The 17,278-nt window shown below is 42.0% G+C and overlaps 1 protein-coding gene and 1 long non-coding RNA gene across 3 annotated transcripts; both read left to right on the forward strand.

The window, feature by feature from the left end:
* The first annotated feature begins 742 nt into the window (after positions 1 to 742).
* On the forward strand, positions 743 to 2,342 carry LOC139433422 (uncharacterized). Of its 2 annotated transcripts, none has more exons than XR_011642895.1 (4): positions 743 to 1,068; positions 1,712 to 1,790; positions 1,838 to 1,949; positions 2,238 to 2,342. It is a non-coding gene; the product is annotated as an uncharacterized lncRNA (long non-coding RNA). The 2 variants fall into 2 exon arrangements; XR_011642896.1 differs by having other exon boundaries at positions 1,841 to 1,949.
* A 7,166-nt stretch (positions 2,343 to 9,508) lies between these two features.
* On the forward strand, positions 9,509 to 13,667 carry LOC117442466 (zinc finger and SCAN domain-containing protein 31-like). The gene is made up of 2 exons (XM_034078471.2): positions 9,509 to 9,793; positions 9,912 to 13,667. Exons 1-2 carry the CDS (start codon positions 9,622 to 9,624, stop codon positions 10,607 to 10,609), a joined length of 870 nt encoding a protein of 289 aa, XP_033934362.1. The 5' UTR covers positions 9,509 to 9,621; the 3' UTR covers positions 10,610 to 13,667.
* The last annotated feature ends 3,611 nt before the right edge of the window (positions 13,668 to 17,278 follow it).

A 17,278-nucleotide genomic window follows, 5' to 3' on the forward strand; every position in this document is an offset into this window, starting at 1 on the left:
GACAACTGATTTAGTATGAATATCTGCTAAAAATGTACCTGCATTTATTAAATGTCAGCTAAAAGAGCAGTGAAATGAAAAACCTCTGCATTTTCTGTGAAGATAGTAACAGTACTTAATGTCAGCAAAACATTACAATTATTATTTACAATGGACTATGCTTAGCTAACAGACTAATTTCCACTACTACTACCATAGACCACACCCACCTTTTCTTTTGAAAAACTGGGTGACATACTGTTGCCCTTTAGTCCCTCTCTCTTGTCTTTCTCTCCTTTATTTTCTTTTTGAAAGCCTGACTTTGTTAGTCGTTGAGACATTGTACACACGTAAGTACTACCTCCTCACATGCTCTCACTCTCTGCTGCCAGAAAGGGCCACGCACAGCGTTTGGAGGCAGGACCAAACCATTATATTTAAATAGAGGGGGGTGTTCGATGCTTTGGATAATTAACTTTTGGAAGAAAAAAAGTGAAATGAATCGTAAGTTTATTGAGTAGATTATCAATTTAAAGAGCTTACGAAATGCTTTTAGCACCTGTTAGTGGGCTTAGTATATGATAGAGGTTGCATTTGTATTGTGGAATGTGCCATATGATTTTTTTTATTATTGATCTATTTTTAATAAATCACGATTATAACAGCATACAAAAGTTGTCAGTTAGTAACAATCGTTCGTTGCGCCGGAAACATCAACTTCGGCCATTTCGGGCGGTGACGTCATGAGTGGAACACAGCTGAGCTCAGTCCCGTTTGAATGCATTGAAGGGCCAAATATTACGACAAAGGATGCACAGCAATAAGACGCCAAGAATAATTGGCAAGCGATATGTTGTATGGGGATGTGGGGCCGTCTCAACTTCTGGTTATGGGATGTTTTTGTGGCCAAAAAATGATCAAATGTTGCGTATATGGACAAAACAAGTGCGTCGTACGAGGCGGACGTTTGCTAGACCAGGTAACCCGGGGTCGATGAAACCGACGATGTGTGGGGCAGCACATCGAGAGATCGTGTTTCGAACAATCAACAATGCCCGCTAAGGAGAGAGAGTAAACGCTTTCTCGAAGGTTCGTTTTGCTTTCTTACAACGTTACGTTAACTCAACCTTACGTTTGCCATGAGGCTATGTTACTTCCCTTAAGAGCTAGCTGTCTTAGCTAACAACAGTTAGCAGCTAACGTTTTCTGCAGTTTGTGTTTCCACTGAAAAACGTGATGTAGTTATTTAAGGGTAAGTTAACTAAACGTATCTTACAAGTAGAGAAAGTTAAGTTGTGTTTAAAATCGTCAATGTAATGCACGTTAAAGGTTTTGTGTTGAGCATGAAGTTAGCTTTACTGTAGCTCACCAAATGTTAGCATGTTAAGCTGCACTTTCTGTGGCAGCTCGCTTAATACAAAGAGGGATTTTGTGCTTCATTGTAAACTTTTCTTACAAATGTGTGTTAATCTACCTGAAATTGTAGGGACAGTTTTTTTCTACTCAACTATACAGACGAATAGATGAGTTGGGTCTGACATATACTTTGAGTAATGTTACTTTGCTGCTAAAAAATGAAACATTATCAGATGAGGACATCACCAAAGTGTGTGAGTCTGTCAGGGGGTTTGATCTGTTCTTTGCATGTCGTACAGGGCCTGTACACACTGCTCTGGTATGAATTAAAAATATAATTGTAAAATGTATGTCTCTCGCTCTTGTCATCATTCAGGCTTTGCATTTGAACTCCTATGACTGGTTGCGGACTTGAAGGGAACGACTCCATGGCCTTCCTGACATCCAGGAAAAAGGTGAGATTCTAATCAATTTTTTGGGGAATTTCTGTTTTATTGGATAGTAGAGATCTACTGGAACCTAACACCAGAGAGAGAGAGATAGAGGGAGGAGATGATATGCAGCAAAAGGCCGAGCCGGATGGTTGCTGCTCCGTGTGGAGCGTGTTCTATCAGGTAAAGCACTTTGGTACCCAGTTATTTATGGTATTGAGTTTGAATTTAGCCTTTGGAAGGTCATTTCCGACAGTGCATTGTAAAGACTGAAAAAACATTTATTTGTCTCAACATTCCTGTAATAATTTGTTTTTTTATTGTTGATATTGTTTTGTTCTTGATTTTTGTTGTGAGAATCACTTTGCAATTGTGTAAGTGCTATATACATAATTATACTAATATTATTGTTGTTACCATCATTACCATTATTAAAAAAAATGTCTTTGTTTTCTTTATTTATCGCTGCAGAAAGGATCATGCCAGCCCACATCAAACACCTGATCAAGAACTTGTGAATCTTCAGGCAGAAAAGATGAAAACACCTGTTCAAAGTTCCAGTTTCCTGTACATGGAACCATGCCTGTTCTCTGTTCCACATGTCTTCAGTCAGTCCTGAGGCCTGTACTACGAAGCAGGATGTTCTCTTCGCGGCTAACTTCAGGGAAAACTCCGGCTTTCCGGTCCTACGAAGCTGGTTCTCTTTTTAGCGGGCTAGATCTCCATGGTAACTTATGATGTGCGGCTAAACTGCCCCGGAGCAGGTTAGGTTGCAGGCTAAGAGCTCAACTCAGTGAAAGCACCGCCTGCTGACCAATCAGAGCTCAGTGTGCGGAGTTTAAAGCGATCAAGTCATATCACAGGAGAAAGGAAACACAGAAAAGCTGCCGTTGCAGGAAAGACGGCCGGCAAAAATCACCGACTGTGTGAACGTGAACATTAATAGAATATCACCTCCCATCTTCAGAGCCATCTGACTATTATAACATTAGCGTTAAGAAAGCTTACTTAAATATCGGCCACAACATAAGTAACCGGATCAGAGTACATTAAGTACTGTCCGCGGCATATCACTTCATAATGTATCACATATCTCCTGATCTGAGTCAGCTGAGCCGTATCTGGCCGTGCAACACTCACAGTGTCACATACTGGATGCAGAAGCATTATTTTAAGCAACACATTAAGTTGAGGAAACACTCGAGTCAAATGTAATTGAAGTCAGATCGTGTTTTAGACGGGGCAGTGATATCATAAACCTGTTAATGTACGCATTCAAACACGTGTTCTGTTCCCAGCTGTATTCACCTTGCAGGTGCAGCTCTGTGGCTTTGATCCTGGTCAAGTGTTTAAGTCATGGATGTTTAAAGTTTAACTTCTTCATTTTTGACTAATATTAAAGTGCACTTTTCATTCAGGAAGTATGACGCTGCGCTGTCAGTACGCTTCTCCATGTTTGTGATTGGTCGAATGCTCCAGATACCACCCCTCTCATGTGAACGCGCACCTAACTCGATAGGACACGGCTGGCTTGAGCGATCCACTTGATAACCCGCGTCGTAGTACCGTTTAGCGAGAGCGCGTATGTTTTGGATTAGGCCAACCGGCTAACTCAAACATATCCAGGTTAGGTTGAACCGGCTTCGTAGTACAGGCCTCTGGACCCTATGACTCGGACACTAGTTCTACCAAGGCTTATTAGAGGTAAGAGTGGTAGGAGAGGAGTGGAGTTATCTTTGTATTTAGGCTGCAAGTCGACAAAGGTGATCAGATGCTAATAATGATCCGATTCATTTGATATTGATTGTCTGCCAATACCGAATCCTGATCCGATTCTTCTATTTCCCAGATAATACAGCTGCACCGTGTACACTAGCTCTATTTGTTTTTGCCATTGTAATTCACCATAAGCAATTGTTGACTGTAACGTCTAGACTCTATGTGCCAACCAACTGTAATTTGTAATGTATTATACTTTAACGGTTCTGGCAACCACAGCAGCCCAAATGTTAACGTAAATATTAAGTTTTCTTTTTACAGTGTACTTATATCTGTACATTTCTTTTCAGTTTGCTTCAAGAAGTGGCTTCAACAGACAGAAGTGCAGGCCAGATTGGGAAAGGCTGCACGCTACACCACGGGAAACATTATAGACATGAACAAGGAAAAACAACAAACACTTTCTTTGTTGCCTTGTTCTTATCATACATAGTGTTACGGTTTTTGTTACCATTTAAATATTGAATTCTATGTATTACTTTTATTTTAAATCAAATGCACCGGTTTTAGATAATATATTTATTTTGATGTGTAGGTTGGTTGTTATTTGTATAATTATTGTATTGTTACTGTGTATTTTATTATATTAACTAGCTCTTTATTATATTAAAATGCTGTTATGAACACTACAATGTCTTTATTTTGTAGATACCAGAATACATGACACAATGAATCTTTGTAATATATTTATGTTCTCTTGTTTAAATAATCATACCAGTATTTAATGTATGCTGGTCACCTGGAATCCTGGTAAGCTCCCAGCAGGGTATATTTAACACTATTATTAAACATAAGCTGGTGATAGATGGATAAACCAGCCATCCTGGCCAGCTGAAGTGTCCAAAACCCCTCTCCAGCCAACCATTCCAGCCTAATATATATACTGGCTGGTCAATTTACAACAGCCTGACCAGCTACATGTATCTAAACTGGTTATTTCAGCAGAGTCATTATTATTTATTTACTATTTTTTGAGAATCTCTATGAATTTTAGTCAAATGTATATACCAGTCTCTGTTCTGTTGCCTGAGCCAAGTTTGCCTGCTACATTACGATGTATTATTATTGATTTACTATTTATTGAGAATCTCTATGAATTAAAGTCAAATGTATACCAGTCTGTGTTCTGTTGCCGCATCGGATCTCCGCCAAATGAGTCTTGTCTGTCACTCGATTCTGTCTCCAGAGTCCGACATCAGCCACAGAGGTAGTGTATTATTCATCAGGTGTTCTACTCGTGACGTGCTTGACGTCACTAACCGGCGAAAGCTGTTTTGTTCGGAGCGGTCGTGTAACATCGGAAGTGAGCATGGAAAGTTGTAATAAACCCCGATTTATAAATACTGCGGGCATATTGTCATGAATGACATGATTTCCCATTAATAATAGTATATATATTATCGTAATAAGAACAGTATTGTCCTTCATTTCGTAAGCTCTTTAACGTTCTATTAATGTTAATTATTGAGGATTGATGAAAGGTTACTTAAACATTTCTTCTTAATGTTCTAACATTTTTTGGGGCCCTGTCAGTCACGGGCCCTTAGAATCGTCCTAACTTTTCACCCCCTTACGGCGCCCCTGTGTGTTGTACAGTGCGTACTGCGTAGATGCAGCGGACAGACAGGTTTCAGTTGGTTTGGTGTCCTCTGCTTACTTTTAATACTTGTAAATAAAACGTTTGGCCCGTAATTTATTTTCCTCAATGTAGCGACCAGAGAGGGGAGAGGGGGGATATATCCAGTCTCTGATAGTGTTACGTTATTATGAGAGTGCTCTGTTTGATTCTGAATTGGTATATATTTATATAAATATATGTGTGTGTGTGTGGCCCAGGCCCGGTTCTACGGGGGTGCATAAGGGTGCATTGCACCCTCAGTTGAGTCGTTATGCACCCTCATTTGAAAAATGAAAAGTGAAAAAAGAACATTACATAAATAAATAAAAATATTACATAAATAATAATAATAGTAGTAATAATAATAATAAGAATATAGTTGAAATAAAATAAATTGTAATTGTGGTTAAATAACATTGTCTGCTGCATTTATTTGGTCAATTTAAACGGTAAGTAACGTTATTATGTCAAGTGCGTTCGTCATCTGCAAGGTGCTTACACAGCATTCATTTCATTTCATTTCAAACCTTTATTTATCCAGATTGGTCCCATTGAGATCATAGATCTCTTTTTCAAGGGAGACCTGCAGCATATAGATTCCACATGAAACATAAAACAATAAAGGACATTATACATTATATTTACAGGATACATAGTTATAGACATTTACAAGTGCCCATTGTATCAGCAAGCATTTCATTTTGCCTAGCTTTAATTCAAGCATTCAATGATGGACATCAGAAAATGGTTAAAACAACCAGCCCTTATCGCCAGCAGTAACACTGCATCTACTGCAGGTAATAACAGTTCAGATCATGGGGACATTACGTTACCCGCGGCCACTGTCGTGGACAATAACGCCCGACTCGCCGGCTTTGCCCGCCTCGCCCACGGAGGCGGAGCAGCCGCAGCTCTCTTTGTTGCCCCAAACACCACCACCCCTCAGCGGCCTGCAAGTGCCAGAGGACCTCGGCAAAACAGAGCCTGCCCAGGTTTTTAAAAAAGTACCCAACTCGCCTGTACAGTGGGGTAAGGCGCTCATTTTGCAGCTCATGGTCTCAAAACAGAGATTGGCTGGAATATTCATGTGAAAAAGATGCCATCTTCTGCTATGCATGTAGACATTTCGGTTCAAGTAAGTCAGATGCCTTCACCACAACTGGCTACAACAACTGCCGCTATGCTCTTAGGCTACGTGATAAGGGACTGGGAAGGCATGAATCAAGCAAAGAGCACATAGATCCATAGATCTCTTAATTTTGCTCTCAACGTGCACCAGATTGATGCTTTTAACTTCAATATTTAAAAGAAAATCTTCCCGGGGGAGCATGCCCCCGGACCCCCCTAGAGGAGGTTAGGTCCACTCCAATAGCACTTTACAACTGCACCCTCTCTAATCTCAGATGCACCCTGAGTAATTTTGTTCTGGAAATGGGCCTGGTGTGTCCGCATCTGTAGCCTGTCATTGTACTGCACTGTGAATGAATTAAAAGTAAATATATAAGTCTTCATGAACACATCTGTCCATCAGACAGAAGGCTGCTGTGCCTCCTGTCATCATTAATGGACGTCTCTTTAAAATGACCGCTCAGAGGAGAGGAGTTCTCATTTCTCTAACCGCCTGCTGCTTCCCCTCGTCTCTCCTCGGCTCCCCTCCTCGACTCCTCCGTTCGCATCTCCTGTGGGTGGGACTAAGTCTCGAGGATAGGAGTCGAGGAGGGGAGTTAGAGAAATGAGAAAGGGCCAAGGTATGCTCGAACGGGAGCTGCCTGGACGCTGCAATCATGTTGTGCGCACTATCCGTGCTGAGTGTGCTGACTTTTCGTACAATGAATGTCGCACTGTCTGGCTACCTGCATAAAGTGAAGTGCTCGGCACAGTTGTCGGCGAAATGTCGCTCCTCTGTTTTCATTTAAACAGCTCCTTATATCCGTTAGCGCTGCTAGCTAGCACCAGATGCTAACAACAACAATACACGTAAGGTCTCTCTCGCGCCACACATACACACACCCTCCCGGTCCTCCCAATAGCCAGTCGGTGCCTGCCGGTGAACGTGGAAGTGTGGTCGGCCACAAGCGGACGGCAGGAGCGGGGCTGTCAGCATCAGCTTGTAGATGGTATTTTAAACTCGATGCGCTCTGAAACTACGGGGCGGCCGAGGACAAAAAATACACATGCGTTAATCGCGTTAAAATAATTAGTGACGTTACATTTGTTTGCGTTAACAACGCGTTATTAAAGCGTTAACTTGACAGCCCTATTTTAAATACATGTAGTGGAGTAAAAGTGGCTACGCTTTAAACTCTAAAATATAGTTACAGAAAGACAGACAGACATTGAGATAGAAAGACATCGAGACAGACAGACATATGCATAGAAAGACAGACATTCGGACAGACTGTCTTCTGTACTTGCTGCATGTATGAACATAATAATATATGTATATTTATATATACTTCTGAAAATCACAAACAACCTCCTCCTCTCCTCTGACTCCGGCAACCTGAGCATCCTCACCGCAGCATTCGACACCATCAACCACACCATCCTGCTGTCCCTCCTCGAATCATCACTCAACATCACTGACACTGCACTCTCCTGGCTGAAATCCTACCTCACCGACAGACATCGGTTTATCAACATCAACAACTGCACCTCCTCCACTGCTCCTCTGTCCCAAGGCGTCCCCCAGGGTTCGGTGCTTGGCCCCCTCCTCTTCATCCTCTACATGCTCCCCCTTGGCAAAATAATTCGTCACCACAACCTTCAATTTCACTGCTACGCCGATGACATCCAACTTTATATCTCAACAAAAACCATCACCCCCATAACACACTCCACTCTCACCAACTGTCTCTCAGAAATAAAAGCATGGATGCAAACAAACTATCTCCAACTGAACAGTGCCAAATCAGACATCATCATCATCGGCCCCCCATCCCGTATCAAAGACATCCAGAATTTCAACTTCACCATTGACAGCCACACTCTATCTCCCCCCCTCACATCCGCAACCTCGGAGTCATCTTTGACAGTCAGCTCAAATTCAACCACCACATCAATCACATCACCAGGACCGCCTTTTTCCACCTCAAAAACATTGCCCTTCTCCGCCCATCACTCTCCTCCTCTGCTGCTGAAAACCTGATTCATGCATTCATCACATCACGACTCGACTACTGCAATAGCATCCTCTACGGCATACCATCCAACCTCCTCAATAAACTCCAACATATCCAGAACTCTGCTGCCCGCCTCCTCACCCACACCCGCTCCCGAGACCACATCACTCCCGTCCTCCAGAACCTCCACTGGCCGTCAAATAATCAACTTCAAAGTCCTCCTGATTACTCACAAAGCCCTCAACAATCAGCCCCCCCCCCCCTACCTCACAGACCTGCTGCACCACCACACCCCTTCCCGCTGCCTCCGCTCATCAGAAGCCAACCTCCTATCCATCCCCACCCACATCAATCACCGGACCTGGGGGGACAGAGCCTTCTCCGTCGCTGCCCCCTCCCTCTGGAACTCACTCCCACAACCCATCAGAGACTGCACTGACCACCTTCAAAAAACGTACAAAAACTCACCTCTTCAATCTGGCTTTTAATGTGTGATTGTTTTTGTATTATTTGACTTTAACTTTAACTATATATTTATTTGTTGTTCCTTTATTTTATTTTATCTTCGCTATATCTGTAAAGCGTCTTTGAGCTAACAAATTATATCTATTATTATTATTATTATTATATTTGTAACACAGTCTAAAGGCAAATACGTAGAACCTTTATTTTGAAGAGTACAGCGCAAGCATAGGGCACACTAGCCAATCAGAAGCAAGGAGGCGCTGGAGACACACCCACTTATGGAAACGAAACATTGAGTGGTATACTTGTTTGAAAAAACGAGCTGAATTTCCGTTTTGGAGCAAAATTGAAAAACAAAAAAACGACCCGTTTCTGCTTTTTTTTGTTTAAATTAGAACTAAAAATCTAACTGACAAAACGTACACGGTCCGTGTAACGTACACGGTCCGTGTACGTTTTGTTAGTTTGATTTTTCGTCTGAACCAAAAGACAAAAAACGAAAATACCAGCCTTTTTCCGTTTTTATTGTCTGAATCAAAAGACGGAAAACGAGAAAACCTAATTAAAAAAAGGTCCGTGTACGTTTTGTTAGTTTGATTTTTTAAGGCGAGGGTGAGCAACCCATTTCCTTTCTTTTTTCAAATGATGTTTTACTGGAAATAGACTTATGCTTCTCCAGCCCAGTACGGGGCAGTACATCACTAACTCGTTGCTCACAAATGACAATCAAAAATAAGTAGAAGAAGAAAACACGCACCGGAAGTAAACAAACCACGCTCTGTTACAGTTGGTTCGGCGCTATCGATTAATGAGTGAACTAAGATACGATGTTATAGTAGTTTTGTGGGAAATACACTATATTTAGGCAACAATGTCTTCGGTTGAGTTTTTGAGAGAGTTTGTTAACGAGCGACTCTCTGCTGCTGCTGAAGAAATATTCAGAGTTTTTCAGAAAACCATCGTCGAATATGAGGAGGAGATCAGACGGCAGCGCAGACTGCTGGATGTCGTTTTGAAACCGGATATACAAATACAAAGAATAGGTGTGTAACACTTACTCACTTCAATAGCAGAAAACAAAGGAATTGTCAACGTTGCATGTCCTCAAGTTCCGTTATGTGTACAGCATTATCCTATTTTATTTGTTCTCTGTCCCTCCAGAGCTCCCACAGCATCCTGTCTGTGAGGAGCAGGTTCTCTCTGAGGAGCAGCAGCTCTGTATTCAGGAGAGGAACTCCAGTCTGGACCAAGAGGACCCAGAGCCTCCACAGATTAAAGAGGAGCAGGAGGAGCTGTGCACCAGTCCGGAGGGAGAGCAGCTTGGACTGGAGCAGGACACTGATGCCTTCATGTTGACTGCTACTGAGGAGGCAAGTGAGCACCAGCTCCTCTCTCACAACTTTCATGTAGCTGAGAGCCAAGATCAGGAAGGAGGCGAGCAAGACTCAGGATCAACTGGACATGCAGAGCCAAGACCACAGAATGAATATCACAGAAATACCAGTTATGAAGGAAACAACATTAATTTGTCAGAGATGCACACAGGTAAACAGCCTTTCAATTGTGACTCATGTGGAAAAGACTTTCAAAATAACTCGTCACTGAAGACGCACCTCAGATTTCACACGGGTGACAGGCCATTTCCTTGCAATACATGTGGGAGAGCTTTCAGACATAAAAGTCACTTGAAACAGCATATTAGAATTCACACGGGGGAGAAGCCATTTCTGTGCCAAACGTGTGGGAAACGATTCTGTCGAACATCAACATTTAAAAGGCATATTATGAAATTCCACATGGGTGGAAGACGTTTTCTTGCAAAAGATGTGGGAAACGTGTCCGATATGATGTATAATTGAGAGTCCACATGAGAAGCCGCACAGGGGAGGATCCGCATTCTTGCATCATCTCTGGTAAAAATGTCATATTCAGTAGTAACTTGGGAAGCCACACAGAAACACACACAGGGGGAAAGTTGAATCCCTGCTGCACAGAGCCTCCACTGATTGAAGAGGAGCAGGAGGAGCTGTGCACCAGTCATGTAGCTGAGAGCCAAGATCAGAAAGAAGGCGAGCAAGACTCAGGATCAAATAGACATAATAATAATAATGCATTACATTTTTTTATTAGAGCGCTTTTACAAGTGCTCAAAGCGCTCAAAGCGCTTTACAAGTACACATTACACATATTAGACATGTAATGGCGCGTTTCCACTGCAGGCCTCGTTCGGTTTGGTTAGGCCTTATTAGGCTCACTTTAATGCTGCGCTTCCATTACAGTTTAGGAACTGGGGCAGTTACTATAGTAACGCAGTGTAGGCGGAGCCGTGACGTCATCTTCAATGAGCGCCCCAGAAAAACAACACAGCCGTTAGACGTCAGAGCTCACAGCTCCTCATATCTGTTCAGAAACTAGACAAAAGTGAAACAAGTACAAACCACAGACTGCCTGTGTCATGGCGAATACAGTCGCTGGTTTATTTATGTCTGTAGGCCGTTGTTGTGAGTGTGGACGGTCGGAGCATATATAACGTTAGCTTAGCCAAGCTCCATTTAGAAAACACGCATTTTAAAGGGTCGATTGGAAACGCAACCAAAAACGGGCCCCGCGCGGCTTGGCACGCTTAAAGCGAGCTACCCGCTGCAGTGGAAACGCGCCATAAGAGTCATTACTGCGGACATTACCCACAGGAGCAAATGCGGGTAAAGTGTCTTGCCCAAGGACACAACGGCCTGACGCAGTGGCGGCCGAGGAGGGATTCGAACTGGAGTTCACCAACGCCTCTTGATCTGATGACCAACGCGCTAACCACTGCGCCAAAACCGACCCACATGCAGACATGCAGATCCAAGACACACTGCTCTGCCTTCTGCAGTGACCTCAGCAGCTGTTCTCACTGTAAACATCGCGTCACAATTGAAGCAGTTAATAAAACAAAAAAAGTAGCCTTATATCCAGGGGAGAGACAGTTTGCAGAGATGTCATTGGTTGAGATCAGTCCAGCCGTGCATCACGCCTCTTTTAAATACATCCGCAGAGGATACATCAGTGTATCCTCGGTCATAGCCCCTCCAGAGGGCCTCCTTGATGCTCGATCCTCGATGTGCATTTAGAGAAATTAGATGTCCTTCGTCATGGCGCGTTGAAATCGATTTACAGGTCACTACCGGAGGACTGAGGAGGCGAGGGGGCAGAAATGTGACAATTGAGAAAGGGCTACAGTCAACTAGAGCCAAAACAACAGAATCAACGTCACAAAATTCAATATAACACTGCAAACAACACCCATTTGTCAGAGTTGCACTGTCATACTCACACAGGTTAACAGCCTTTAAAGGTCTCCTATCATGCAAAATACACTTTTTGATGTAATTTATACATCAATATGTGTCCTCGGTGTGTAAGGGAACTCACAAAGTGTCAGAAAACAAAACCCTCTCTTTTCCTCCGTACCCAAATATCTCAAAACAGGGGTACAACGGAGCTGATCTAGATTTGCATCCGATATGACGTAATATCGGAAATGTGGGCTGGCTTTACACCCACGGCACTATCAGAAACGTCGCCGTCAGAAACAATGCGTGACGTGTTTTATAAGTAATATGATCTTTGTTTACATTAGCAAGCATCGCTAACACTCAGAGCTAACGTGTACTGTAGAGAGTATGTGTAAAAAAGCAGGAAATAAAAAAAGGAACTCACCCGCAAGAAAAAAAGCATTTGAGCTCCATACTGTTTCAGAAATAATCCTTGATGTGGTTTGGAACATGATATGGCATTTAATGACGGCAGCATTTAACTGTATCTGAGCAGTGCAGCCACTCATCTCTTTGCAGCTCACAGCTTGCCTGCGTGCTCTAAAGGGGGCGGGGCCAGTAGCTACTGACCCAGAATCAGCACTTCTCTAACGGGGCTGAAACAGAGGGATATGAGGGATGTCTAAAATGCATGATCTGTTTGGTATTTTGTGCAAAACACTTCATAGACATGTTTTTTACATTTGTTTTATATATCTGAGACCCATAATATATGCCTAAAAATAGCATGATTGAAGATCTTAAAAATATAACACATGGGGAAAAGATTGTAACTATAATTCCTTACTTGAGAGACACCTGAGAACCCGCACAGGAGACAGGCCACTTACATTTAAATCTTGGTAAATCTTTTCAACATAATGGTCACTTGCAGGGTTAGGAGTACTACTTTAAAAAGGTCTTCCATTACAATTACAAATTGGCTTTTATTTAAACCATTCAAGTAACCTAATGCCAGTATCACAAAATACAACTAATGGGACCTGATAACTGTCCATTACTTTTGTTTTGTATTGTCTTTATTAAATGCAATGCCAATAAATACAAGAACAAAATAATATCAATAAGATGGAGTAAACTTAAAGGTGGGGTAGGTAAGTTTGAGAAACCGGCTCGAGATACACAGATGCTCTTAACATCTCGATAGCAATGAATATCTTAAGTGCTTTGACAAAAAATCCATAAAAAATGTCATCTCTGGAAGCCGTAGTACTGTAAAAAGCACGACCAATCATTTTAGCCGGCCCGCCTAAAATAACTGGATGGCCTACCTGCCTGTCAGCCTTCCATCTGTGCACAAACTTATCTGGTGCCCTCATTGGTCATGTGCACGTTCGTGTGTGTTGGAGGAGGGGCTCTGTAAGGAAGTAACAGATGTTTTACGGCTGTGTATTTTCAAATTCAAGCGCACTCGAGCTGGTTTCTCCAAAATGACCTACCCCACCTTTAAGTGTATGTAAGACGACAGAAATCCTACACTTTAGAAAAGAATAAACAAAGATATCTGGAAAACAAAAAAGGTATCTTCTGCTCATTGTTTTTTGTCTTTAAGAGAAGCCTGCCTTTTATTAAGCATATGTATGAAAAAATAAAAAATGAACGAGGAATGTGATTACGTCTTATTTTCTACAACTGTATGAGAATACAGTTTATATTTTTACATTTGATGATGTTATTAGCAGGGGTGTAGGGATTACTCAGATACTTTACTACAGTAAAGGAAACAATACCACAGTGTGAAATTACTCATTTACTTGTAAAAGTCCTGCATTCAAAATTGTACACGAGTATAAGCATCAACATGTACTTAGAAGGAAAAGTACTCATCATTCAGAATGGCACAAATAAGCACCATATAATTTAAATGAATGTATAATCATTATTAATATATTTATTTGTTCATAACTTTCACTTGGAAAAGGTGGGGTTTATTTGAATTATTTTATACACACACGCTGGCAAGCTTAACCTATAATAATGTATTAGTACATTTATATTTTGTATTATCTAAATCTTCGAAGCAACTAGTAACTAACTCTAAATAAATGTAGTGAGTAGAAAGTACAACATTCGCCTACAAAATGTAGTGGAGTAAAAGTATAAAGTAGCAAACTTTGAAAATACTCAACTTAAGTCAAAGTAGTTTTTTTTAACGCTTTTTCTAGTACTTGTGTAAATGTACTTAGTTACTTTACACCACTGGTAATTACGTAGCATTTTAATCTGTTACTCACCAAGCCTACACACAAATGTGGATTAATGTCCATTAATACAAGTGGACACGAAGGCAGGGTGAGCAACCCTGCATCTTCAGCTCAGTAGGGGGCGGTAAATCAATAAGTTGTTGCTCACAAATGCCAATTAAATAAGAAGTAGAAGAAGAAAACATGCACCGGAATATATGGGGTGTGGGTTTTGCCCATGGATGTATAATAGAGAGGCGAAGTCCCTCCTTTTCCGGTGGACCTCCATGGGACCTCATTTGGGAAAATGTATTTGGAATTATTATTATTAAGTCAATGGCGAGAGAAAAGTTATCTTTCTTTTTTGAATTGTGCCACGAATTACACATTATGATGTTTGTCAATTTAAAAATGTTTTGCCGTAAAACTGTGAAGTAAGACTTTTTTTGTGTGAAACTGCTCAATGAACTACATCTCTGGTCTCGCACAACAACACACGTCACCAACATGGCCGTCACTACTGTCTTGCCAAAAAAGGGATTGACTACCCTTACTATCACCACAATGAAACACGTCCAGAAGAATGTCATGAAAAGCTGCCTGCCTTCCTTCGATTCTCCCTGAACGGCCTGATCTTTTTAATGTTCATTGTCAACCATTTGTGCAGATTGCATGAAGTTGAAAAGACAAACATCATATGTGTAATTCATGGCACAATTCAAACGGGATCAAAATATACGTTTTCTCTCCTCATTGACTTCAATACATAATTTTTCCGAAATAAGGTCCCATGGGTCGGAAGTAGATGGGCGGGACTTCGCCTCTATAATAACTGGATACAGCGTGGGAGGCGGGGTCTCAAAATGGCCCAATTTTTGAGAGAGCGAAACGTCACAGATTACCTGTCATGCCTGGCTGCCAGAGCAGAATAACCCGTATGTGCGCTCACAGAGCATGCACCCCTTAAGCCCGCCCCCCGAGCTCCCACTCTCGGCTCACTAGTGTTAAGGACCTTACAGACACTTGGACTCAAACGCACGACTCAAAAGAAAGTTTGTTCAAAAATAGTCTTTACTTTGTAAAAGTATAAAGTTCAAACAAAACATCACTCCTAAGAGGCAAAACATAGCAAAGCAAATTACAAACTAAATAAACTTGACTATGGTCACAAAATACAATAATCTCTGGGCGAGACAAGCTGGCTCTCTAAATGGCACAAGGCACAAGACGAACTGGCACAGGACAAAGGGAGACAGGACTATTTATACATGAGGTAAGGGGGAACAGGCGGAAACAATCAGGGGCGGGGCAGACACTGACGATGGCGGGAAAACACACAAAGGGAGGAAGTAAAGGGACCTGAAATGAGACCAGAGGTAAGTACAAAATAAAACAGGAAGTGCAATGACAGGACTAGACAGGTGAACAAAAAGACTTGACTAAACATAAATATAACCTGGGCTATGAACTAAACGTGAAACAATAACATGAACCTGATTAACATGACATGAACAATTTAGCAGACATGACGGGATGTTACAACTAGAATGGATGGAGAGAGAAAATAAATCTAGATTCGGCTTTTAGTGCATTTTACAACTTTAAGGACCTCATGATTCTAAGAAGGGCTATAAAATAGTTAATACTGGGTAGTTTATTTAGTTACAAAAAAATTATCCACCGATTTACAGACATCTCTTTCCCCATGTTAGTCAATGGGAAAAAGTTGTTTTGGGCCGGGTGACGTCACGGACTGATACGGGAGTTGCAGTACTGCCGTTTCGACACAACGAATGTTGGGCACAGAGTCCGGCGCACTTCCTGGGGGCTTGGTTTGGCCAACAGTATCCAGCTGCAACCGCAGCAGCAAGACGGTACACGACACGCCCCCTACACGACACGCCCACCTGACACGACACTACGGTGGCTGAGAGACATTAGGCTTGTTTGAGATGAGCGAGACCGACGCAGACCTGCGCAATTGCGATCGCCGTCTTGCTAGTGCGTTGCATGATGGTTAGTCATTTTGTCCGACTTGCTCTGGAGGCTCGACTACATGAGACGTTGAAGTCTCGCGGGACAAAGATGCCGGCAGCCTTGAGAGCGAGGCGGAGCAGTTTCTCTCCACGAGCTGCAGAAGCGAAATGCTTGATGGGAAACGACTCGCTGGTATATCGAGCTGAGCGCTCATTAGGCGCGTTCACACAGGAGTACTTTTACCCGTACTTTTCCCGTTTTGTTCCGTTAGTGCCTGGAATGTTGCGTTCACACCAAAAAGAGTACTTAGTTCCGAGAACTTTTACCCCCATTTTCAGTCCCTGCTAGAGAGGTGGTACTATCCTGGGGAGAAAAAAGTACCAATTTCGCTTCATTTACGTAATCTTCCCCCAGGGAACTTTTTCCGGTGTGAACGTGATCTGTACTTAGTTCCATGGGGGTACTAAGTGCTGGCACTAAGAGCTGGGCACTAAGTACGGCAAAGTACTTGGTGTGAAAGCGGCTCTTGGTGGGTTTTACCCCGTGCTGGTGATGAAACTCTCCAATTGGCTCCGCAAAAGTTTGTTGTTGTTTTGTGTCAGTTTTACGTCGCCACTTCCGTTCACATTTTTCATCATTGTTCCACAATGTTTGTCATCGTGACATTAATATCTATATATTTTATACTATACTTGCACTGCTTACCGTTTTCATGCTTTACATATCTTAGCATATTCATACACACTGTTCATACTGCTCACAGGCTGCTGTGTATATCTAGTGTATTCATACCCCTCACTGTTTATTCATCATTCAATTCATTCTATATTTTATTCTGTAGATTGTGTACATTACTTTTCACTTCACTGCTTGTTGCACCTGGTTAGAAGCTACTAACTGCATTTCGTTGTCTCAGTACCTGTAATCTGTGCAATAACAATAAAGTTGAATCTAATCTTGAGCAGGAGCAAATGTATTTACTTAGTACATATCTGACATTAACGATTAAATACATTTGTGCATTCTTTATAAATGCAAACTGGTCAAGACC

The sequence above is a fragment of the Pseudochaenichthys georgianus genome, unplaced genomic scaffold (genome assembly GCF_902827115.2).
Source record: "Pseudochaenichthys georgianus unplaced genomic scaffold, fPseGeo1.2 scaffold_435_arrow_ctg1, whole genome shotgun sequence".
Taxonomy (NCBI): Eukaryota; Metazoa; Chordata; class Actinopteri; order Perciformes; family Channichthyidae; genus Pseudochaenichthys; species Pseudochaenichthys georgianus.

Coding starts and splice junctions, on each gene's coding strand:
- LOC117442466 (XM_034078471.2), top strand. CDS start 9,622: ATGTCTTCGGTTGAGTTTTTGAGAGAGTTTGTTAACGAGCGACTCTCT. Junction 9,794..9,911: donor TATACAAATACAAAGAATAG/GTGTGTAACACT, acceptor CTGTCCCTCCAG/AGCTCCCACAGCATCCTGTC.